This window comes from Vidua macroura, chromosome 1 (assembly GCF_024509145.1).
Source record: "Vidua macroura isolate BioBank_ID:100142 chromosome 1, ASM2450914v1, whole genome shotgun sequence".
Classification (NCBI taxonomy): Eukaryota; Metazoa; Chordata; class Aves; order Passeriformes; family Viduidae; genus Vidua; species Vidua macroura.
Window position 1 is genome coordinate 106,856,405 of NC_071571.1, and position 26,086 is coordinate 106,882,490.

At 36.7% G+C, this 26,086-nt stretch overlaps 1 protein-coding gene across 2 annotated transcripts in view; it reads right to left on the bottom strand.

The window, feature by feature from the left end:
* Positions 1 to 142: 142 nt before the first annotated feature.
* Positions 143 to 26,086, bottom strand: part of ESCO1 (establishment of sister chromatid cohesion N-acetyltransferase 1) — a 33,199-nt gene continuing 7,255 nt past the window's right edge. The window contains exons 7-12 of one of the 2 annotated variants that reach the window (XM_053976071.1): positions 24,057 to 24,171; positions 14,594 to 14,725; positions 7,182 to 7,271; positions 4,532 to 4,675; positions 3,490 to 3,677; positions 143 to 1,123 (exon numbers count right to left, since the gene is read on the bottom strand). In XM_053976071.1, the coding sequence (XP_053832046.1) occupies positions 976 to 1,123; positions 3,490 to 3,677; positions 4,532 to 4,675; positions 7,182 to 7,271; positions 14,594 to 14,725; positions 24,057 to 24,171 (817 nt within the window). In that variant the 3' untranslated portion in view covers positions 143 to 975. Of the gene's footprint in view, positions 1,124 to 3,489; positions 3,678 to 4,531; positions 4,676 to 7,181; positions 7,272 to 7,863; positions 7,987 to 14,593; positions 14,726 to 24,056; positions 24,172 to 26,086 lie in introns of those variants that run through there. The other variant, XM_053976082.1, reaches the window with a different exon arrangement.

Consider the following 26,086-nt stretch of genomic DNA (forward strand, 5'->3'; position numbering starts at 1 on the left):
TCTGACCTTACTATAAGCCTTGTATGGGGATGGTCTTGATCCAGAGCTCTTGAGGGTATTTATCCTCAGCATGTTATGTTTTTCCCACCAAGAAAAGTATGAAATACACTAAAGATTCACTCACACTTAGTATTATACAGAGTAACTTTAAAAAAGCTATCAAGTATTTTATTTTTAATCTATCTACATTATGTACAGATCAAGAAAGGCCACAGCAGTTTTTCAACATACAAACCCTTTGAAAGAGGAGAGATTTATGAAGGGAGTGACAAGTATCAAAGTGAAGTCAACTAACAAAGGTATATACTCAGTACAATACTTGAAGAATGACGAGTACACCAGTCCTTGGGCTTTTCATTCCACCTTTTACTCCAAAACTAATCTGGGGGAGAAGGGGACAGAGGCCACAAGAAGATTCTGATGCTGCTGCCAGGGAGCAGGCACCCTGACATGGAGCAGAGTACAGGGGCACCCCGGAAGGCACCGTACAGCCTGTGAGGGTTGTTGCCCACAGCGACTGCATTGTAGCACCTCCTGCCCCCGATTCCACAGCCTGGAACTCTGTCAGACATGTGCTGGTAGTGGGAGCTGGGACAGGAGCCCAGCACTCCAGTACTGGGAAGCACTGGTATATCACCTCAGTAAGAACTTCAGCATGTACTCATCAGCCAGACTAGAGTCTTTGCATTAGTTTACAGTCCACTATGAACAATTTTCTGCTGCATGTAAACATGAATAACTAGATAAAATACAATCAAACTTTTGCAAAAGTTAATAAAATATCTTTCTTTTAAAAAAACAAAGTTAGCCTATTACTGCATTGTTTACAATTTTAATAAAATAGTACAACCACTTGGTTGTTACCAGTCCTGAGTTCACTGTAATAAAAATGGCCCTGGCTTCTGCTGAAGGTCTGCACCGACTCCATGCAGTTTGGCAGAAGTCTCCAATAAAAATGGAATTCCTGCAGAGCAGTTAAGTCTGGTGCTGTCCATTGAGGAAGTTGTATACCAGGAACTGGCCAGTGCCACAGTACTGTGTTGCAAAGAGCTTTCCATCAGGAGTAGGGTCAGAGAAAGCAATTTCTTCCTTGCTTAAGTATGAGCCATATATGAAGTTGCTCCTGTTTAAAAGAGGGGAAAAGGAAAAATAAAAGATAATTATCCTCAGAGAATATGAAAAATATTTATGCTATTAGGCAATGAACTGTTAATTAAGTGGCACAGTAATTCAAACGGAAGAAGTTCTGTTAGGAGGGTCTATTCACAGGATTTATCTCCTTCCGAAGAGCAAGGAGGACCACTTGCTCTGGGAGGGGGTTCTATAAGGGTCTGGTGGTTTAGAAGGAATATTTGTGCAGAACAATTGCATCAAGAGTTCAAATTCAGAGTTTAAAATAAATAATTTGAATTCATTCCAAAGATTTTTTTAATAGAAAAGAGACCACTAGGACTGTGACTACAATCACTAGGATTGAAAACAAGCTATGAATCAAGTTGGGGTGCTTATGGAGGGGCCTCAAGGGACCAACCTCAAGGCATAATTTCTAAATACACATTCAGTAATTAACTATACAAAAAGAAAGAATCAATTTGCTTAACTTGTTAATGAAGAGTATTTCCTGTATGGTTTAGTCTTATTTGAAAGGAGAGTGGGAATCAAGTGATACCATTCTAATTCTCTGGCTGGCTGTGTGAGCAATTTTGGAAAACTGAATTCAGGCTTTAAGACCTCAACTGGTCTTAAAGGGGAGGTGTTATTTTATCCTTAGAAACAGAAGAAACTCCCTTTAGACTTATTTAGTTTCTACAAAATAATCATAAATGTACTTGAAGAGCAAGCAGGAGCTTCACTCATATGGACATCATGGACATCACCACTAAATACTGAGGAAAAGATAATAAGAACAAAATCCTCTTTAATTAGTACCAGCTTTATTCTCTTCTCTTTCATGTGTTCAGAAAGATGATTTTGCAAGGTTCTTAAGACTGATGGGGTTTCTGTGACTGCAAGGTACTGTGAAAGCCTGAATGAAATGGGGCAGACATTCTCAAAACGAACCTCAGTCTGTTACGATGCCTTCCACATTTTGAAGTCAGGATTTAGCTGGTTACCGAAATTATCCCATTCCAAGTACCTTTTGCTATGGAAAACATTTAGGTTTAGGCAGCTGAGCATATATAACTGCTTACTGCCATCTCAAAGCAAGTCTCACTCCTTTCCTTTGCCTTCTGCAACTGCCGAGGTTCCCTCATGTAGACCAGCTCTAGAGCTCATCAGACCTTTCTACAACCCAGTGGAGCACCAGAATAACACAAAACTTTTTAGTGTATACAGCAATGAGCTACTGGAAGGCCAAACAAGCACCAGAGCAGAGAAAAAGGGGAGGTGCAGAGCACAGTTAAGAGGAAAACTAAGGCCTCACTATCTGCAACAAGTAATCAAAATTGATTCTAAAGATCCTTTAGGGCTATAGCTGAGGGAGTAACTTCAGTATCACTTTGGGAGAGAAATCTTTCCTTTAGAAATAGTTTTTAGGAAGCTACACAACACACTATTAAAAATCTGCCAAAAGCATAAGCAAATAATCAAGTTAATATGCTTATGTGAATACAGCTTTACCATCAATAGGTCAGCCAAAATGTGATCTGATCATTATTTGCTCCACCAGCCAGATGAAATTATGCAGGGCAGAACAGCTTTGCTGAGCTCTCCAAAAACCCAAGAAGGTGAGGACTGGGAGAGGCAGCAGTCCCTGTTCTAGAAGCTCCAACAAGATGAGGTGAGCACAAACCTGACAGCCTAGCCGTCGTTAAGATATGAGCAGTTCTTGCCATTACTTAGAACTGACATTTAAACTTCTTAGAAAGAAACATAAGGTTTGGAGATTCAACATTTTTAACATTTATCTAGACAATAGCACAGATGTCTGAGTACTTTTTATGGATGTAGCACTTAGCAGTCAGCTGGAATACACTCACCACTAGCTACTAAAACTCCATGGAAAATTAAAATATCCATAAGGTTCAGTGAACCTGAGTATATATAAAAAACTAAAACAAAACAACAGCTGGAAGCCACCAGACTATACCCAATAATTTGGTGGACCGGGTCTCTGTTGCTCCCCTCTTGCTACCTCTAAGGAATGGACCACCAGCCAGTCCCGGTCCATGGGTGTTCTCACACTTTGACCAAAGACAGTCCTGTATCCTTTACTCATCATTACTATGGAGGAACTTCCCCCTGCGAGTCTGCCAGGGTGACTCATTACAACTGCACTCAAAGATTTCTGCAGAAGATGAATGACTGTAGAGTACTGACATTAGTTACTGAATTCCACCTAATACTGGAACTGTCAACTGCACTCAAATCCATATCCCCAGTACCACCAGCAGCTTGGAAATACAAGCTTGAGACACACAAAACAATCAATGTCTTGCACTGAGTTCTGTCTAAACCACATGTAGCTGAGGAGTGCTTTCCTCTTACCTGAGACACTCTATCATCCGAGAAGCGATCTTCTTCCGGCGCATCATGCTGAACACCCAGATCCGACTGATCCCACAGATGGCAGGTTCTGGAGAAGTTGAACAGCACCATGCTTTCTGTCTCTCAAATATCACTTTCTCATTTTCTGAACTGATTTCTGGAACTTTCTCTTCTATAACTCTGTAGCCCTGCAGATGAGGTAAAAAACATTTGTCACTTTATAAAATCATCAATAATGACTGAAGAAAATAATTACTTTTTAATTTATTTCAGTTAAACATACTTGGCTGCTAAAATGCCTTAGCAGAAAGACTGCAGTTTTGCATCCCATTTAATTTCTCCTAACAGTTTCAAAAATCAAGCAAATTATAAAAGATTAAATAAACAAAAAGCCTTCTGAAGTTTATCTCACTTAAAATAACAGCAACAAATAATCCAATCCTTATTACTACCTGTATTAAAGCTTTTGCATCAATTTCTCTGGCTTTGGCTAAGATTGTTTTGCTTGTTGTCTGATACTCCCAAGGGACAACAGAAAACAATACAGTTTGGAATGAACAGACAGATTATGTGACATCAGTGATTAGTACTGCAATGACTTCTTGTCCTGCCTTCCATTCCACTGCCTTCTTTTGTCCTCTGCTTTTATTTCCTGTGGAGCTGTTTGACCCTATGGTGATCCAACTCAATCATACAGGGCATTCACTCTTTCATCCATGTTGGATTTCTGCTGGGTAGGGAGTTGAACCTGCTTGCCCACAAGCAGAGCACAGCCAGAGCTGCGTAACACCAGAGGAAGAAAAATTCCACCCCTCAGCTGTAGAAAGTTTTTAAATTATGAGGTCTGTCTGAGCCAGGTGTGACACCATCCATGTATCTCTGCTCAGTGTCAACCACATAAAACTGAGTAACTACATTTCAGAATGGTCCAACCACCCAGTCTCTTCCTCTGTGGAACAGGCACACACAGAACAATAATTTGCTGTGAAAAACAGTTATTAAGCACTGACATAGATTATCTTTCTCCAATTCAACCACTTACCCACTGAATATGTTCTGCAATTAAGCAACCAATGACTTTTTTGTCATTAGAAATAAAAAGAAGAGTTTTAGTTCTAGAGTAGCACATGAGAGGAGTTTGCTGAAATCCCAAGTCATTGTCTACCATTTCTCTGATTTCTTCAACCTGTCAAAATAATTTTAAATGCTGTATAAGAAGCACATCTAAATGCACATTTTTATAATTTTACATTAAAATCACATATTTGCAGAAATATATTAGGGTATCTAGAATACTGAAAGTTATTCCAAAAGTTAAGGATCAACCCAAGTAACCTGCAACACATCATCAGCATAAATGTTCCTTAAACAATACTCGTCTGGAAATAGGAAGAGTAGAGACCCCTCAGTCAGCTTCCATTAAGTCCAAACTTCATTAGACAAAGGCTAATAGAGAGAATGCAGAAAATCAAATTGTGAACTCTGATATTTTAGAAGTTAACTAGAACTGCAAGGAAATTAAAGCAGTTTAAGATTTTTTGTTATTTTTGAAGTCGTGAAAGAACTAATCCATTAAGGGTTTGGAGCAGATGACAACAGGCACAGTGCCAAGGCAGGTAGAAAATATAGGTATTTGTTATAAAGGAATAACTATTGTCTGTCTGAAGAGGTTTGTCTGACCTCTTCAGACTGTATTACAGTGCTTTGCTAACCATAACAGTAGGACATTTTCCCTGAATGTCTTAACAGAATCTCCATACTGCAATATAAGCTCATTAGTACTAATCATACTGCCATAGCTATAGAAAACATCCTTCTTTTCCTTCTTGCAGCAGATTTTTTTGTGCTGAACAAACTGATTTTTTTTTTTTTACCTTAAGGAGATTGGCTGGATGTGTTGGTTTTTTTTAGTTTATACTCCTACATAATGTTTCTTAGAGCTCCATTCATTATCATGCTCTCTTCTAGCTAATCTCCATTTGTGCCATGACTCATGTCTTCCCTGATGCTCTAAAACTGGCCCCAGCACACTAATGGGGACTTAGAGCAGTTGAGTACTTCAGTGTCCTGCTGGCTAACCTGTGTTCACACGTCTTAAAGTGTCGTTTCACTGTAGCCTGCCGCTGATTCTGCTTAGCTGGGGATTTGCTGTGGCTAATAGGGACTTTTTACAGTATCCCAGTCACAGGGCCACAGAATGGTTGAGGTTGGAAGGGACCTCTGGAGGCTGAATTGATGCCGAAGACAGCTCTTGCTGCTGGTATGGTTGTAGCTGGTTTCTTTAGTCTAAGTAACTGAATTAAAACAAAACTACGAATTTTCACATTTTATACAGATAAGTTTATTCCTTTAGTTGTATTTTTCTTGTGGGATTATCTTCATTTTAGTTTAAGTTCTATCTTCATTTGTTGTACATTCATTTTTTAATATAATGGCTGAATAAAAAGAAGGAAGACTGTAGCAAACTGAGTAATTTAGGATAGAGTTCTCTGTAGTTCTGTGTAGCTGAAGTTGACAGAATCTTACAGCTGTCACAACCAGCTTTCTTTGATTTCAAGAATAGTTCTACTTGGTGTTTCAGATAATAGGATGTGTCATTAAATGATTAGTACCTGAAGGTTAGGTGAGAAAATAGAGAGTAACTCATACCTGTTAAAAATTCTTTTTAAAGCCTTTCAAACACAGCTTTCTTTACCGTGTGGGTGCCTGTTATTGGAACAGATTGCCCAGAGAGGGTGTGGAGTCTCCCTGACTGGAGCTATTCAAGAACTGTCTGGATGCAGTCCTGTGCCATGTGCTCTGGGATGGCCCTGCCTGAGCAGGGAGGTTGGACCAGATGTGGTACCTTCCAACCTGAGCCATTCTGTGATTCTGTGATACTCATCAGTAATTCTCCTTGTGCATTACTACTGTAACTACAACATGAATTTAAGAAGCTTATGCCATTTAATGCACCATAGGTGAGGGCACCTTTTTTTGTCTTACAGGAGATGAGGGATGATAGAGGCTGTTCCAATGTCCAGATGTAGGTTCAGGAATCCCTCAGTAAAAAATCCCTCATGCATAAGCTTCATTTATGTTCATGCTGGAGTTTTTCTGTTTTTTTCTAAACTTGCTGATACTAAACAAAATTTTACTTTTAGTTTCAGTTGCTCTTTGAAAACTCAGTGGAAGAGTAGAAAGCTGAAGGAAGGTAGAATTTTTAGAAAGTTGTCAGATGCATCATAATCAGAGCAAATTCTGCTTTGCACGTGGCAATGGACTAGATGACTTTAAAGCCACTTTCCACCTAATTCTGTTTTTATCAGAAAGTCACCTAGAGAATGGTGCCGTATTTGTGCTGTGTTATAAAGTTAATAAATTTCAGTTCATTTAAATATAACAGGAAGTTTATATTACATAAAATATCTGTCAGACATTCTGCAAGGATACTTAAAACAAACCAACACCAAACTTTAAGAAGTCAGGTGGTTGATGCTCTTCCCACCCCTGCCCAGGCCCAGCCTCTCTATGAAGAAACCAGTAATGCTTAAGAGTGAGGCATCTGACCTGTCTGTGGAAAAGGGAACAGAACCACTGCAGTTTTGAGTCCAATTTCAATTGTTCACATGTAAATGACACAAACCTTTCCATGAACATTTATATGAAAACATCAAACAAAGTGAGACATACAAGTCCAGTCCTCACCATACCTTTTTAAGTGCATACTTTGGGTCATCAGGAAGAACCATTATTATCTTTCCATCAGGATATTCAGCCAAGAGTCTCTCCTTTTTCCAACCCTAAATAAAACAAACACATATCTAAATCATATACATGATGTACTTTTACAAACAGAAGTGGCAACTTATTGTTCTAGACACTGAATTTATGCAGATTTCACAGAATTTAGCAGTTGCTTTGCTAGAGAAGTAAACTTCAGCTAGCCTTTTAAAATGAGCACAACAGATAAAATATTATGTTATTTATACAATAATTTATACAGTAACCTAACTATTACTAAAAACAATGTGAAAGCATCTTAACAATTTCCCAACTAGATTGTTCCCCCAGAACTCCAGTGCAAACTCAATTTTAGAACAGAAGTAGCGAATTCAGCTCACATAAATGATTTCCAAACCTATGTAAATGCTTATTTTTTGAAGTCCAGTGAATGAGAAAGCCCTAAATTTTATTAGAAGATTTCTTTTTAACATAGTTACCTCCACAAATACACACTCAGTTTTTAAAAGTCTGGCATGCGAAAGACCTCCAGGAGGTTCTAAGTGAACTGATTGGCATGCAGTTGCCCAAAATGTAAGGAATAGTTTATTTTGTTACTGATCATAACTGTTAAAGCCACAAGAAGGATACTAGAAAAAAATTTATAACTACCTTCTAAGAATCTAATAGGGAAGGAGACTACGTTGTGTGTATCTGAAGTATAAACATACTCAAAAAAATAGAGGTAATTAACTCTTCTTCAGATCCACACTCGTGGTGAATAATGAGCAGTACCTGCATGGAAAAAAACAAAACAAAAAAGCCACTTAAATCTAGCAAGATGGGACTGGTAGATATTAGAACTCAAGTTGCTTTGATGGGACCTAAAAATATTGAATGCAGAAGTAACTTCAGCCACTAAAAAGGCTGATCTACAAGTCTTACTTCAAAGCAACTTTAAATAAAAAAGTCTTTGAAGAAACAATACTAATGGAGTGATTCTCATTGAAATCTGTATCTTCCCATAAAGTAATGTTTGACTAAAGACCAAGCAATAGAATTTGGCACTATATGAATGCCATATATACTACCACAAAAAATGTTGAAGTTCAGTGTTATAATACTTGATCGGCACCTCATTTTATTCATACTGATTTTACTCCCTTACCCCAAGGAGGACATGAAGAGAAAAATTTTAGAAATGTATCTACTTGCTGCTAGCCCTGAAACTATTTAAGTATTATTAGTTTAGCACCCAGCATGGCAATCATTGCAACACAGACACCATTTTAATCCTGTCTGCTTTTCTTCTCAGTAGTAAATTGAACAAATGAAGATCCTGCTTGAATTTATATATATTATGGTCTGAACACAAAGGGCAGTAAACAGCAGTGTCATCATATTTAGGGCAGCAGGAAAAAGGGAATTTGTGGGATTGTGACATGTTTTTTGAGACTGTTATCAGGAAAGGTATCAAAAAATCAGACAAGGATTACTACTCTCCAACCTCAAACCTTACCTCGCTCAATTTTTTGTCTTTTTCTGCTTTTTGGCTACCTGTTTGCTCTGCAAGAGCTTTTTACAGCCTATTTTAAATAATCTCTCAGGATGTAAATGCAATCTGTTTGATAATCCTGCCATTACAGCATCCAGACTGCTGCAAGCCTAATGCAGAAAATTCAACACTAATTTTTAGGTTAAGGTATCCTGGTAATGTTATAGCCAGGTATTTCCACAAAATGAAATACAATTAAGGATACAACACTTCTCAACATCACAGTATTTATGCCTTTAAGCAACAGTATATTAGCACAAGTCTAAAAATCTGTAAAAATGCAATAATGTACAGGACTCACTATTTTCATTACTGTCCACCTGTTCATCTTCTTAAATGATTCGTATAATATGGAGACTGATGATATTCACAGGAGGGATAGTTTCTAAATGGAAGTATTTTGGAATTCAGGAATGCATCTTTTAAATGCAGCTTTCCAAAAAGTTTCTGCAAAGCCTAAGCTCATCCAGATTTTTACAGCCATACTGAGCCTTTAAAGTCATATGCAGCTCTAATAATATTATTAAAAAACCCCTATGATTTCATATATTTATCTGCACCTTATTTCTGAGTTTTGCTTCCTTTAAACCAGACAAATGGAAGCAATGCACAAGACTGCTCACAATTCTGTCCTACTGTAACACTGAAGGGGAAGTGCTACAGCTGCAGCTGGGACTAATCCTATTAGATATTTACAAACACAAACTACGCTTTAGTGTCAGCATTTTCATGTGGTCTGAAAATGATTTCCCTAAACACACCTATTAACACTTTTTAGCCAAACCCCCACTATCTTAACACTACTAAAATACTACAGTCTGCAAGGTATTTCAATCACTGAGAACTAAAGTGGGACTCTTTCAGCAGGCAGATGACAAGAACACCTCAGTAGATTAAGAAACAGAAGTATTATGTCTGCAACATATAGTATTCTACTGCAATGTCAGAAAAACTGCTTTGCCTTTTCTTTTAATTGACATTTAGGAAGTTAATACTTATTTACTGCTAAATCAGATGCCCAAGCATTGATACACATCCCTGTGATGACCAAAGAAGTCAAAAGGAAAGCTACTCCTCCCACAGGGAAACATGTTCCGCAAGGCCTGGAGTAAAAGCAGATGATTACAGCAGTCATCCCTGATACTCCAAGTCTATGCCCAACAACAGATTACCTCTAGCCAGCAGCAGCAAGGCAGGCTGAGACCCTTCACCACAGCTGGGCAGACTGGTGCTGTAATGGGATGTGTAAGCACTGTAGCAACACTTTCCTCCCCTCCATGTTGAGACTAGTGATCCTACAAATATTTGTAACCACTTGAGAAAATAAGGCAACCCTGCAATGCACTGTTGGCTCCTTTTTAGTATACCTCTAACTTCCTCCCAATTCAAACAAGAATAAAGGCTGCTTCTGCTATGTTTATTAAGGGGCAATGGCAATAGTATTACAAAAGACATCATTACAAAAAGGGCAATACAGACAAGCACCTGCTACCAGATCATGAAATAGTGTGGACAGTAGCTACCACTACAGAGTGCAGCTCATTATTTTCACTGGATATAATGTATGTATATAAAAAATGAGGTAGAACAGAGGTGTAAAGATGGCTCCAACATTAATAGCCCAGTAACTAAATGTTCAGTTCTCTGTTTTTCATGAATTATGTTCTTATAGTTTAAAATCATCTCTGATGTAGATTTGTCTTTAAAAGTCTAAGTTAGCAGATGTGATAGCCTGCTTCCCATGAGTCTCCTAAGTTTTTAGAAATTCTTACATATGAGTAGGAAATGATACAGCAATGCTGATGCCTTTCTGTTCATGCCAGTTCTGGCTTTTCTGTACTCACTATTTCTCAACCAAATACAAAAACATGAAAAAAAAACCCCAGTGTTTTTTTCTTATAAAGCTTCTTTTCCTCAAAAATACTGAGGCGCTGAGGAAAACATGGTTAATACTGTATAATTCTTGGTCTTCACTACAAAAAGCATTTATGAATTTTTCCCTAGTAATGAAGTCTAGTGTGAAATGTTGTAAATCATTGTCCTTGACAATCTGCAGCAGAGAAACGGTCTGCTGCATTCTTCTTCCTGACAAGTACAGATATTTTGCCTCTCCTTCCTATGCATGGAATGTAGAGAATGAGTTTTTGACAGCAGAACACATTAAGATCCTTGGATGTAACTACTACACTATTAAAACTTCTCACAGAAGATACTAATGGTAAGAACTTAATTTGTAACATTTTTATGTCATACAGATGCATTACTTTCAGAATTAATGCAAATCAAGACAAGTATGAAATCCTTCTAAGATGACATGAAGTTCAGCACTATCTTCAATCCCAATATCCTATTAACTTTAGATGCCAAAAAGTCAAATATTGCCTTTCTTTAAATGTGAGAATTGTAAGAAGCTCAAAGACTAACTTCAGTGCAGTTACAGCAGAAGAGCTGTAAACTTATCAAGATTACACAGCCCAAATATAATAACAGTAGTAAGTTTCCTCCTTTTTCTTAAGCTCAAGATATTCTTAACTAAGAAGATGAGCTTGAAATACAAACACATTAACTGCAATTACATATGACACCTGAATCCACAGGCATTTACTACCTTAAGGTTTTGGCTTCGCAACTTCAGACACCATTAAAAGTGCCTTGCTCCTACGTGGTATCAGAGAGAGGATGCAGAATTGATACTGTGTGGTATCACAGCTAGAAGATTTTATAAAACTGAATCATTTTTCTATCCCAGAGTTGCCCATCCTGCTGGAACTAACACCTGATGCGTACATCACCACTCACTGCACACACACACTAGAATGGCATAATTTGTCTGAGACTTTCAGATGTCTGAAACCAGAGGAAATTGAGACAGATTGCTCCATTTGTCTGCAGCTGGGGACATCTCTCATTCCTGCTCCAGTGCTACTCTTGACCATCTTACCTTCTTGCTAATTTAATCTGCATGCTTCTATTAAAAGAAAATGTCACCCTCAGGAAAATCCGTATCAATCCTTGCCAATCTTCTGTTCTCAAATCTAGAAATTGTCATTACACTTGTCAAATTTCCTCTCTACGCACAAAGCCTACAATTTCCTTGACATCTCCATCAGACACCCATGACAAAGCAAGTATCCAATACTAATTCCTTGTATTGGAAGGAAGGAAGGAAAGAAGGAAGCCTGTCCTTCTTCTAGGGTCATCATTTCTAGAGACCTAAACAGAATTTTTTACTACAAGGAGTAAGACAGGCCTTTAAAATAACCCACCAAACAAAGTTGTATTTTGTTGAAGATAATAAGTAATTTATTATTTACATGCAAACTACCTTCTGGCTACTCAAAACTTTAAAAAAAACCTACAGAGCACCTCCAGGCAGGTGGGAAAGACTGACAATAATGTCCATTTTCACAGTTCACAGCTAGGAGCTCTAGCATGACAATGATATAGACCTACTTTTTTTGAGTCTGTGAAATGAATCAATCATAGAACTACTAAGTCCATAACAAGAGATGCTTAAGAGGTAGAAAAAATGAGAAAAAATTTCTCAACTCAGACTGGGACCTCATCATATGACATGGAGAATGTGAATGACGAAAGAATGACAAATGCTTATAAAATCCCTTAGAATGGCTTCTGAATCACAAGTAATGCCAAACATATTAACTACATATAAAGAGTGTCTGGAGAGCTAAAAAGTAACATATCAAGGTCACTGAGACCACATGTTCCTGGACCAGGAAGTCTAGCCAAAGAGTTACCAGGACTTTCCCTAGTAAATTTTTTTAATCCCCTGACAATACTACCCAGTTAACACTGTCAGGGCAAGGAAGACAGTTAAAATTTCAATGCATTGACTACATACAAATATCCAGAAACCATCCTCCCAACAATCCCCACTAAAAACTGCCTACCAAACCCAGGAAAATTAGCAATCATTCCAGTATTTCTGGATGACTAACAATTAACAAGTAGTCACTTGGTGTACTAATTCACTGCCAAGAAGGCTTATCTTAAATTGAAGTTATTTTCTAAGAGGAGGTGAGAATGTTTCTGTCACAATACTATCAACCAAGAACCAGTGACTCCAGATCAAATGACTAGTAGTAAAAACTCATCTATTTAGAATGGCAAAAGTTACTCATCCATGCAGAAAACAGTGTTAAGATTGTTAAGAGGGAAAAAACAAAAATCAGAGGGGAATTTGAAGACTCCTAAGAGTTCTTCTTCTTCTTTCACCTCTTACTCTACAGTTTCCATTCCAGAATAACCATCTAAATCATGGCTCCATGGCTCTACAGTTGTCTACACTGCCACAAAATACAACAAGAGCCTCAAAAGATTACAGAGAGACTCTTCACTCATTGAACTGACTATACAAATAATTTGCTTGAGTACACATCGTTGGAAGTTTTAATAAGATGGCTAGCAATGAGAAAACAATAGGGAAAGCTTTTCTCAAATTAAAAGCATACCTAACTCTGTGTAAAATTATTTATGACTGGTTTAAGGCAGTCTGCTCATTCACTTTCATGTTAATTATGTAGCTACCCTAGACATACACTCAAGTGTGAGATTTCAGCTCTTACAACTTCCAAAACTTCAGTACAGCTTCTTACCTACATGAAGCTACTGAACTCATGTGCCAAAGAGCTTCTGTCCAAAAGAACTAAACATCATCTTCTGTGAATTATGTTTACATCTTTGGTAACATTCAAGATCTGAAAGTACTTGGGTGGGGAGAGGGAGAACAAAAAGGAATAAAATGGGGAAACATGTTTTATGCTGCCATTATAATGCACTGAGTCCCATCACAATTTCTGCCCAGTCCCACCCGATGATGTAGCTAATGTGTATCAGAAGAGATCTTTCCAGATGTCCAGATTATTTGGCAAAAACTAACCAAAGACAGAATACCAGAACTATTCACCAGGGACTTTCAAACACTTTAGGGATGAAGTTATATATTTTTTGCAAACAGTGGGATAAAAGTGTGCCTGAGATTTAAGAGTAGCCCAACAGCCATTTGGTGCCTACATGAAATGAATAGGTGGCCTCAGTTCAGTTATCCTGGAGGTCTTATCTACTCGAGTGTAAGAGTACTGAAGGTAACATGTATGATAAGAAAATAGATTTTGTAGACTCTGTTCTGGATTTCAGACATGTGAACAGGCATTTCCTATGTCTTGTAATATCAGCTAGTGTGAAGTAGCTGATTTTACAATATACTTGAAATTATACAGATTTTTCAAATCTGAGATTTAATGAGAGATACTCAGTGACAGCATATATAATGAAATTTTCAAGCTCACATTCTCATAAATGAAATTTTAAAGATCACATTCTCATAAATTCAGTACAGCTTCAATATGCTATGAAATTGTATCAGTTGAATTCCTAGGCAGTGTCTCCTCAAATTACACATAATTAATGGAAAAGTAATTTCTAAAATCACACACTTAAAAAAACAGGACAGTCAGCCCTTCATCTGACTATTAAGTCAACTGCTGCTGCGAACACCAGTTGTAGAGAAACCTGTATTTAATACTTTCAGAACAATGACATTCCTTTGTTTTCCTATCACTACCCTTACACCTCCCCAGGATCAGGTAATTGTAGCAGAAGTAATAATAAGGCAATGAAACACCATTATTGTAGTAACTATTTTTATACATAATATATAACCTGTCTACCATGGCTCTTAAAAACATTTATTTCCCAAAGTGGATGATTTATGGCCTACTGTGATAATAATTTATTAAAACACAACTTAATGTAATATGAATTGTAACTAGTACAAAGCAAACAAAAGATACTGTTTATGTCTTTCGAAAGAGAAGGTTTTCTTACCACATATTTAACAGCACTTATGAACTGGTTGTGGAATAAGAGATGTTGGGTTTCATCCTCTGGATTTGACACAGTGTAAAGCATTCCACAAATATTACAGGAAATAGCACCAAATCTCTTCTGTCCTCCATCCTATAAAAAAAAAAAACAAAACAACAAAACCAAACCAATAACCCACAAAGCAGGAACTTATCAATTCCTTGCACAGTAAATACAGTTAAACAGAACTTTCACTGAATCAGGTATCCCTCCTAATAGCGTATCTCCTGGAAACTCAACACAAAGCCTAAAATGGGCTGAAACAGGAGAAACAACAAGCACAGAATTTAGAATTTGAACTTTCAACAACCCATATACCCTTAAAAGGCACAGGCATCAATCACAAGGCAAACTCTACCTTAAAAATAGTATCTCCCCATTACTTTTGAACAAATTACTGTTATTGTATGACATACAAAGAACAGAGATTTCTTCCTTCATTTCACCATCTGCTGAAATATAAACATCTTCCTCAAAGAAAATTCCCATATTCAGCCCCACACTACTTAGTTTTCCCCACACTTCTGCTGCTGTCTTTGGTTGTGAGCTGCTTTGAGGTAGGCCACAGGTGAGCCATTTTCCTGAAAGTCTGGAAGCATATCATAAAAAATGAGAGTTATGGAAATAATTATTAAGATCAGCAATATATCTGCAACAGCTGATCACTACCTTCTTTGGTTTTTAACAAAAATAAAATATTTCAAAGCAATTTTTGAGACACTGCATAGCAGCTACACTGCAAATGGAAAATCACACCACTCACGACCTTCTAGGTTCTCCTGCTACTCTATATGCAACCATTATCAAACTCGGGACACTACTCAATATCTACTGCTTTATGTTTCTTCATTAAAAGTGTTATTAATCTCAGATTACACACTCAGATTTTGGAGTCAGTGCCTAATGAAGAGTGAAGTATCAGGTCCTGGGGCTGCCTTTTGCTAAGAGCGAGAGAATACCAGTTAGAATAAAATCCCTACCCAGAAAAGGCATGTTTAAGTTACAGCTTAATGCTCAACTACTTTTTTTTTTTCCTCTTTAACTACATCTGGAAATTGAGCTTATGTAAGCAGCAATAAATGTCACTTTTAATTTATTTTAACACACATCACAAGCAATAGAGAAACAGGAACTTACTGTATACTCTAAACCAGTATATTACATAAGCAAAAAGTGATTTGAGAATGTTTTTTAACATTAAATTGATCTGTGTGGGCAATTGCAAGGAAACAAATCACATGAACTTAATATTGTTTTCTAAGAGCTGGAAATATTCATAGTAAAAAAAGCCTATTTAACAGAAGAAAACATTTTGCAACAGAGAAGTGTTTAGAAAACATTTCCTATTCCTTCCATCTTCAAAGACATGTCTATGAGCTAAACAACAGTTCAATTCTCCACACAACAGCAATTTATTTCAGAGTCATTAGTGCCATCTTAAGTGTAGGTATCAGTTTCTTTCCAAGAAGAGACTAAAGGCACAACAGGCCAGACTAATTCAGAGTTGAACATCTCCTTAGGAGCACATCTATGGAACTCAGCCAAAAGAAAGAAGCTGAATCTGGGAAGTCATTGCTTTAATCATGCATGAACGTACAGATCTGTACCATACACAGAAGGATAAACAGGAGTACACTATGTTTCTGAATGAAAAGGGAAAGATGAACCCTGAGGTTAGATTTGCAAAGTCAGAGTAAGATGAGCATTCTAAAAGTCCAAAAATTGAACCAAACACATTTTATTTCACTTGCAGATCTCCTTTAAAGCAGCAAAACAAAGCAGCCACCAAAAACAAAGTAGCCACCAAAAGACCCTGCATTTCAAGGGTTAATAGACTAAAGATAAAAAAGGCAGTTCAGCTGACTATCTGAAGATGAACTCAATGAACCAGATTTAATAATCCTGTCTTGAAGATGGAGAACATATTCCCTATAGCTAGAGTTGGATAACTGAAAAGGAAGTGTATTTTGATGCTTGGAATATATGTCAAAAAACCCCCAACCACTTCAATTAGAAAATCAGCTACATAAAGCAAGTCTTAAGTATTGGTACTGCATTAAGTCTCATGACACAATTTCTGTTCAAATCATCAAGACGCTAAAGGTATTAAACTAACCTGTAAGTTTACTATCAAAAAAATCTCAAACCAAAGAAACTCTAATTATGCAGGAAGTAATCAGAAAACTCAAGGCAAGGATATCCTCAAAGTTGTCCAATTCCCTAGCTCACCCCATCTCACCTTGTAAATACAAATGCTGTTTTGCCAGTTTCCCCAGTTTCCAGGAACAGATTAGTCCCCTGGAATAGTACTACCACATTGTATTTTACAGTCAGACTTTCTCAGATGTTGCTGCTATCAGGAGCTTTGAGTTTTGGGGGGAAGATTTTTTGTTTGGATTTTTTTTTTTTTTGATTTCACTGATATTACTATTCTACACACATTCAGTTGTATCAATGGGCTACCCAAAGAGGTTAATATGAAAACCCTGTTTCATAAATTATTGGAAAAAACACACTGTAGTATCTAAAGCAATCTTTCCAACTCTGTAGCCCTAATAAATGTGGACTATAGCCTTTAGGAAATAATTTACAGTCTCCTGAAGGCAAGGAAGAAGATTTTTGTATAACGGAAGTACTATTTCAAAGCCACACCACAGGACATAATGTTTTGGGCAAAAATTAAATGCAAGAGGTTTAAAATCCAACACAGACTGCAACAACAAAAAAAGACATGCAAAACAAAGTCAGGAATTATGATGAATGCATGTTTGTACTTCAACAAAACATCTACAGGATGACTATTTTTAAAGTGATGTCACTGCATAAGTTCAAGTGGAAAGGGCATACATCGAGAGGAAAAACATGCTCCCAAATCATAATACTGCATTAAAGCTTGCCAGACCTTCCTACTGGGAAGAGATCAACAACAACAACCAACCAAGAAACAAAATGAAACAACTCCGAAAAAAAACAAGAAACAAAAAAAACCCAAACCAAACAAAAAACCCCAAACAAAACAAAACCAGAAACAAAAAAAAAAAAAAAAGCAATAAAAAACCCCAACCAAACCCCAACAACATAGGAGCACCTTCTGTACTATGTATGAGAGTAAATATACCACGAATTTGAAAGTGGAGGGGTGGAATCTTCTCAGCAAGCATCAGATACTGAAAAACAAACCTGCTGACTTGTCACAACTAAAAAAATATGCAACTGGTTTGACTCTCAGAACTTAATGTTTTTCAGAGCAAAAATATTCAGGAAAATGTTTCAGGCAGAAAAAAAATGTTGTTATTCCATTTACAACTAAGTTTTCTAAAAAACAATAAAGAGAAAAAATACTTTTACTTCCTAAGCAAACTCTGCACCTGTACATGGCAATTAAGAATTCCATATCTCAGGTAATCCTAAAGAACAGAATATCCACTGTTTTAAGGCTAACTGTAATTGAACATTGAGACAATACTGCCTTAACTTCAGAAGGGTTTCTTAATTCTGTGTTAGACAGAAAGAAAAGTCTTACCAATATCCTCTTTGAGAAGGTGCATGTCTGCTGATCCTCCATATGTGCAATAAGGAACCCTGCAAGCAAAAAAGGCATTTGGTGCCTCTGTAGGAGATGAAAAGGGGCCTTTTTTTTTTTTTCTTCCTTTTTTTTCCTGTCTCTTCAGTCACAGACTGGGTCACCTCCTTCTTGATTACCTAGTATTAGAGGAAAACTGTTTTTTCCTCTTTTCCTCTTGCCTTTTCACAGAACAAAGAATAAAGCCTAGCCAGAGAAACAGGCAGGCTGGGAAGGAAACACAAGAAATGCAGGAAGAAACAACGCGAAGATTTTGGGGCTCTCTGCAGAAAGTTAAAAGTTCAAAGAATGCTATTTCAGTGAAAGATGCATTCAAGACTGAAACTGATGGATAGATCCCCTTGCTGACCAGGAGGATCAGAAGACATGTCCCATCTCAGAATAAAATCCAGTCTTCATTTTCAACAAAAAACCCCAACCAACCAAGAAAAAAACAAAACAAAAAAAATCCCAACCCATATCCAGTGCCCACCTCCCTACAAAGCTATTTTAACAAAAGGATAAATCAAGTCAAACTTTCAAAGCTGTGATACATCTAATTTTCCTTAGCATATCTGAAAATTGAAAATGGAGGGTCATTATCCATCATGAAATTATATCTTCACTGGTCGCTGGCTAAAGCAATATGAAATGCAATACAAAGTAAGAAAATAAATCTGTGCAGTATTTACAATGGACAGGTAATCCATTCTGAACTCAAATAAAAGTATTAAGCAGAAACATTGTATTACAGAAAGTGCTCTGATGAGCACAGGTTTTGGCTTGGATAAGGTTAATTTCCTTCACAGCAGCTGCTATGGTGCTGTATATTAGATCTGTGACCAAATCAGAGCTGATAACACAGGGATGTTTTAGCTACTGCTGCACAGTGCTTACACAGCATTCAAGGCCTTTTCTGTTTCTCACACTGCTGTGCCAGTGAGGAGGATGGGGGTGCCAAGAAGTTGGGAGGTGACAGAGTCAGGACCAGAGGATCCCACCTGACCAGAGGGGTATCTCATGCCATACGGCATCCTGCCAAGCAGTAAGAGCTGGGGAAAGAGGGAGGAAGGGGAGGATGTTTGGAATTATTGGCATTTGTCTTCCCAATAGTTACACATGATGAAATCCTTTTTTCCCAGAGAAGGCTGAACATCTGCAAGCTGACGAACAGCAGTGAACGAATTCCTTATTTTGCTTTGCTTGCAAGCACAGCTTTTGCTTTACCTGTGAAACTGTTCTCCCCCATCCTACTTGGGGCCAACGAGGGAACAGCTGCCTGGTGCTTAGCTGCCTGCCAGGGTTAACCCACAGCACAGCGTTAGCGGCCTTGGTGCCCGAATTCCTGTAGCAGCTCCCAGCTAAAGTTGCAAAGCATTCTCACCTCCCTACAGGACAAAGGACATCAAGTACAACCCACCTGAATTTGCAAGACAAAGCTGGGTTGCTGCAGAGGAGAAGAAATGGGAAGAAGTGATAATAACAGAGGATACCATCCCTGTAAGATGAAAGCACCATTTGTGTGGAAGGAAAAAAACCTGCTCTCAACTACCAAACTCCCTCCCTTTTGCTTACGAAGTAGACAGGAGACAGGCAGTACTTAACTAATGAGAACAATGAAAGACTGCCTAAAAGCCATTCTCCAAATCTTCACAGAAATTGCCTAACCAGACTATACAAGTTTAGGGAAGAAAATAGCAACTTTAAATGATTGCTATGCAAGTTTCTTCAGAAATTCTTTTCATAAGAAATTACTCTTACACTTATTATTTCCACTAAGGGCTGTGTTTTGACCTTAAAGAAAAATGTTTTTTTTCATATATAACCTACTTCAGTCAAGCAGAAAACTATATTGAATTTCAATCAAAATATATGTAAGGAAAAATTCAAGCATGATATCCTAATCTGTAAACTGGATTAGCATGCATATCACATCCACATGTAGCACCAACTCAAACCTCAGAATCAAAAACACCTTCCATCAAGCAATCCTGATCCATGCACTTGCTGACACTTATAAGGATCAACTACATTTAATCACATTTGCTGGCATCCAGGCATTACCTCAGAGCTCTATAAAATCACAGAAGTCCCCGCAACTCAAAACTGTCCTTCTATCACTTCAGTGATTTGTTTTCACTGTTCATTCATTTTACATGTTCTTTCCTAAAACTGGTAACTTATTTTCAAACTAGTCAAATTCAAAGAACAAACCTCAAAATGGAGTAAGTATCCCTGTGCTTCATAGGTAATCATGCAGGAGATTTCTTTGTAGCCTTAGTGCTTTTGTCAATTCTTACGTTTATGGTCAAAGTTGTGTCCTAGGTCTGACAGGCAAGCAGGATTGTTACAAGACAAAAACAACTGACTTTCCTTGTCTTGCTTGTACAGCATATCTCATTTGATGAAAACTGAGAACACATGCTTTGTGCGTTTGTATTTTTTTCCACTTCAGAATGTAAAAGAACGGATGATTTCATATTCAAGTTCTCATATTTGCAAATCACCTTCAAGTAATTGCAAAGTAAAGAACAATTTTAGTGCATTACTCTACAAAGCTTCCTGTGGTGCTTCATGCAACCTGACGACCTACCAGCTGAACATTTAATTGAAATATAAGAGGGTGCTTTTCCCTAAGGGGAAAGAAAGAGAGAGATTTCTTTCCCCTAAAAGACATCATACTCTCTTTACTCTGAACCTAAGTCTTTGCATATCACTTCAAACACCACTGTTTTCTGGCACTGTTTGCTTTATGAAGTGTCTTGGAGCACTAGATGCTTTGCTGTTCTCAGCTAAGTTCTACGCTCCGAAGAGACTTGCTTTTTAAGATGTGTGACAGCAAGCAAATCTGAACAGAAAAAACCCATCGTTTGACTTAGATGTACTTCTACAAAATGAGATAATTTTATGTTTGAAAGCTGTCCAGATAACTAAATGATGTGTTCTAGGAAAGAGAACGGTGCAAGTACAGCTACTAAGTATTTCTTCTACAAACAGAATTTGTGTTACTTTACTTCTGTTAGTCAAATAGCCTTAAAGCTTGTTAAAGATTATATTACTTAAGAAAAAAAGAAAATTAATCTATTCATTATAGTAACCATATGGGAGAAGAAGGAAGCTAAGATACATCTTTAAGGAGTAAATATAAAAAGCCCAAAGCATATTGTGAAAAACAAAGCCCAGTTTTACCATAACACCTCTCTAAATATAGCTCAGGGACCAAAAAGATTAGAATACACAGACAATACTGTAACATTCCAGACTCTGAGCCTCAGATACTGCAAAAAATTAAAAAGGACAAGTGTCAAACTTATGTAAAAAAGACAAGGAAAATTCAGTAGCAAACAAGCACCAAAACAAAAAATTTTGCCTTATGTGACTGGTCAAATAAATAATTAGTTTTTCAGCTTTGGTTACAAAATTAAAAAACGATTCTGTACATACATTAAGATGGACTGGCTTGACACAGCTCCAAAAGAATCAGACCTCATACTGGAGAGCACTAAATTGCATCTTTCAAACATTTGGATTTTTTTAAAAGTGTAACAAAGCACTAATTAAATGTCTCTTGTTAAGAATAAAAGCATGACTTCCCAACTTTGCTCAACGTGAAGAATAATGAAACTGCTTCTCTTAATATAACATGCCAGAAACTTGAAATAAAGATTATTTCTAGCTATTAACTATAATTTTTTAGACACTATAAATGCTAATTTAAGTGATGTGACCTTGTATAGTGAGACTGCTCTCCATACAGCAGAAATTTCAACCTCAGCAGTTTTTAAACCAAATTACTCATTTCTCTGTTCTCACAGGATCATTACGGAACTACATAAACACCTTTGAAAATAATTACTGCTAATAATAGAAAAATAAGCCCAGCCATTCAGAATCTACATTTTAAAAACTCATCATGGCTTTGCAAGCAAAACTATTAATTACAAAAAGTACCTTATGTTATTACATGCATTTAATCTCAAATCTTTTGAGTATTTGTAGGAGGAAAGCTTAGTAATTTAGAAGTTAATTCAGCCACTTTTCACCTCTAGAAGCTGGCATAAACTGTTCTAAACATAACTATGTCTCATCTCCACTGTAACCAAGGTCAAGGACAGTATTTTACAAAGTGGCTTAACTAATATTTGGGTTCTCCTACATGTTTTGACAAAAGAGCAGTTTTCCCCAAGGTAAAAGAATAACAGACCTATACTCTACCTAATGTTGTTTTGGTAAACTGAAATATAGGCATTATTAAAAAGCCCTTTCCACACAATAAAAAGCCTACTCTGAACTCAATTAAATCAAAGTGAATTAGATTTGTATGAAGTAGGAAAAGCTGAAATATGTAAGATATTGTGAAGCTGTTACTTACACATTTACAAATTAAATATCCACTTGCATTTTCCAGAAATGCCCACAGAAAACCACAAAGCAAGTCTCTCCCATTCTTCCTCATTTTCTCCATTGTTCTTCATCAATGAACCTTTCTTTAAAATTTTGCTTGGTAAATAGCTTTTATTGTTGTATACATGAAGAAAAGATTACTCTCCTAATTCTAGCTGAATATAAGGATACTCCCAGCATAATCAGTAACTCACAAAAAATCTCCTTGTATAATAAACACTGCAAAGAAAATACACAAGCCCTCTTCAGTAGCCAAGCAGGAAGTTCTGTATTTCTTCATGTCAAAGATCCTAGCAACTTTTCAGCCAAGTTCTATTACTGTATGAGTAAAAATTAAGTCAGTTTCACAGAAATGAAAAGGGATATTCTTATAGTCCCTTTAGTGCAGTTAAGATATTTAATATTTCATTTTAATTCTATTGGTAAAATGGATTTCAAAGAGGCAGTAACTAAAATACCTCTTAAATGTTAGATACAGTTCAGTTATCCTGTGGCTGGGCATTCACATGCCTAAATTTGTATAACATCAAACAACTGGAGGATATATTTATCACTTTAGTTCTTAGAAGCTCTGATTTTAAAATATTTCAGTATGGATATAACAGAGTGTTCAGAATTCATTTGGATCAATTTCAGTTAATATTTCCATGTGTATAATCCATGTATTACATGAAAAAAGTAACTACTCAGTAACACCTCCAATTGTATGTTAAGAGGTATAATTTCATAAGAAAACTCCTTCCTTCCTAATGGTCTGGATTCCTCTCCCTCTCTAGCCTTTCATTTCTCAAGGATTACCTGACATGTGCATTATTGAAAACACAAGCCAAAACAAAATCAAAAACTCCAACTGCCTCACAATCAAGTTGTGTGATCCTACAAGACAACAAAACAACTGTGACACTCCCTTCTCATTTCACGTTTTCTTGTTACCTGTATTTTGTAGCTAATAGCCAAAAGGGTAAGAATAAATAACCCAACTGGTACTACTGCTTAAATACTATGGTAAAAATAAGTGCATGCACTGGAAATCTTTAAGTTGGTCTCAGAAGGACAGACACTGTAATAACACAGGAACAAATCTATTGATACTAATTCTGCACACAATCTACCAGATGCACCTCCCCCTATAATTCTGAAATTTTAAGAAAGTGAGAATTTACACATAAATAAAGGCATATTCACTCTCCCTATTTTCAATGAAAAACCATTATATTTAAAAATTGCAGAAATTTATTTTAACAAGAAATGTTAAACATTAAGGCTTGCTGCTACCATTTTCCCATCCACACTGAATGGCAATCTAGTACAGGTTCTACTTTTACAAGTCATTTACAATGGTGATAAGTAGTATGTATAAGTAATGAATTTTAGACAAGTTTGTTAAACCACACCACTGCAAATTCAGTGATTATTTCTTCAAGAAGCTCTAAGCCTTACTAAAAGGGTATTACTTACTGTGATCAGCTGCTTATCACCATCTTTTCCTGCTTCTTTTAGCTTCTGAATAGGTTCCTCAGATGATGGCAAGTTACTGCATTTTGATGCTAATGAAGGATTTGACAATGGAGCCCTTGCAACACAAATGTATTTCATGTTAAAAATGGAACTGCTTATACACGTCATGCTAGATACTCAAAACGTTGTGATTAGTACAAACTTCACCAAGATGCAAATCCAAATTAAATAAAACACAGTCCTGTATATTTTAATGTGCAATTCAAATGGAAAATTAAGGAAATAAAAGGATTAATCAAAAAACACCATTTGTACCTAGCCTAATTACAAGATTTTTTCTGAAAAAAAAAAATTATTATCAAGTGGGTAGGTTAGTCTCAACCATTGACACCAGCATTTAAGAGAGGCACTTTCAGAGCATGACTGATGGTGCCTAATGCTATGTATTTCCAAAATAAGATTTAGGTACCATAAGTCAGGCTGCGAAAGCAGACCATGTAAGTGTATTCTCACAAATCTAGGTCAGATGTCAAATCCCCACAATTAAAACATACTCTCTTCTAACAGGTGGCAGTGAAGGGAAGAAGACCTAAGGAATAAATGTATCGGTATCACAGCAATCTTACTCAGTTTAAACCTCTCTTTGTCACAGCTGGAAAACACTGGAAAATACAATAAACTATCACCAAAACCATTCTATGAACTTGCTCCTATATTCAGGAGGAAAAAAAAATGACATTTGTTCCAGGTTTGGATACAACTCGTAGAGACTGCCAAAGCAAAACACACACAAAAATACACATACTTCAACTAGGTATTTACATATTTTTCTGTTTCTGAGTAAACTTAATTGTGGCACCTCCTGTAGCACAGGCAGCAGGTTAATCCAGTGAGCTTTTAAAAAAAAAATTACTCTAGCCAGGCATTTTTCAAACAGCATTTTGTGCTAAATCAGGGGGAATTTTTTTATTCCCTTCATGTGCCCTAAAATTTGCCTTATGTAGCTACTTCAAGGTTTGCCTTTTCCTGCTGCAACCTTTTCCTACAAAGCCTTAAAGAGAGCTACACGATAGATATGCACACAGGTAACAGATTACTCTATGTTATGGCAGGATTACCACAGAAAGGAAGATGGCTTAAATGTTGGATATCATACAGAAAGTAGGGTAAGAAAGGTCTCAGAATTAAAATATATATCCAAATAAAAGTAAATCAAAATGAGCTTGTTCAGGTAATAATGGTACTAAATTTAAGTAGATACTATAAACCTGTTTGGCAGTTGAGAATAAAAATATAAAAAATCAAAGTTATTGCAGTGCTTATCAATACATTTTAAACCACTCATTTAACTAGTTTCTGTCTACCTTACCAACCATCTTCTGTCAAGTTTCATAGCAGTAGAGTTTTTCAACATGTACAAAAGGGCTGTTTAGTCAGAATTGTTAATCTGGCCTCAGAGATGTACTGAAAATCACCTGAAACGTTTCTTCTTGTCCCCATTAAGAATATAGAAAACAGTAACAACACACTGACCACTGCTGCTGCTCAAGGTATCAGGTACAAAGAAATTTTTGTTTTAAGCTTGTAATTGGCTAAAACCAGAGCCTATGTCAGAACTGCTCAAAAATGGTAACAGTCAATGTGATTAAGGCTAAAATACAATCTTGAACTGTAAGATAAATTTAGTACTAAGAACTTTTTCTTTTAAAATGGCTGCTGACATGTTCATTTCACAGCAATCACAAAATTCTGAATTAAATCCCCTCCTCCTCATCTAAAAAAAAATTCCCACGTACAACACTCCCAAAGTACAAGGAGTAGAAAAACTCTAGACATAAGTGAAATAATTCAGTACATGAAAATCATATGGGAAATCCTTCCCCTATTCCCTGGATCTCATTTGATTTGAGGAAGAGACCACTATAAATGTTTTTCCAACTCTGTTAAATAATACTTTCTGAAATAAATATGCAGCTACAAATATCTTAATTATTTTCTTAGCAAAGCAAACATATCCCTAAACAATGGGA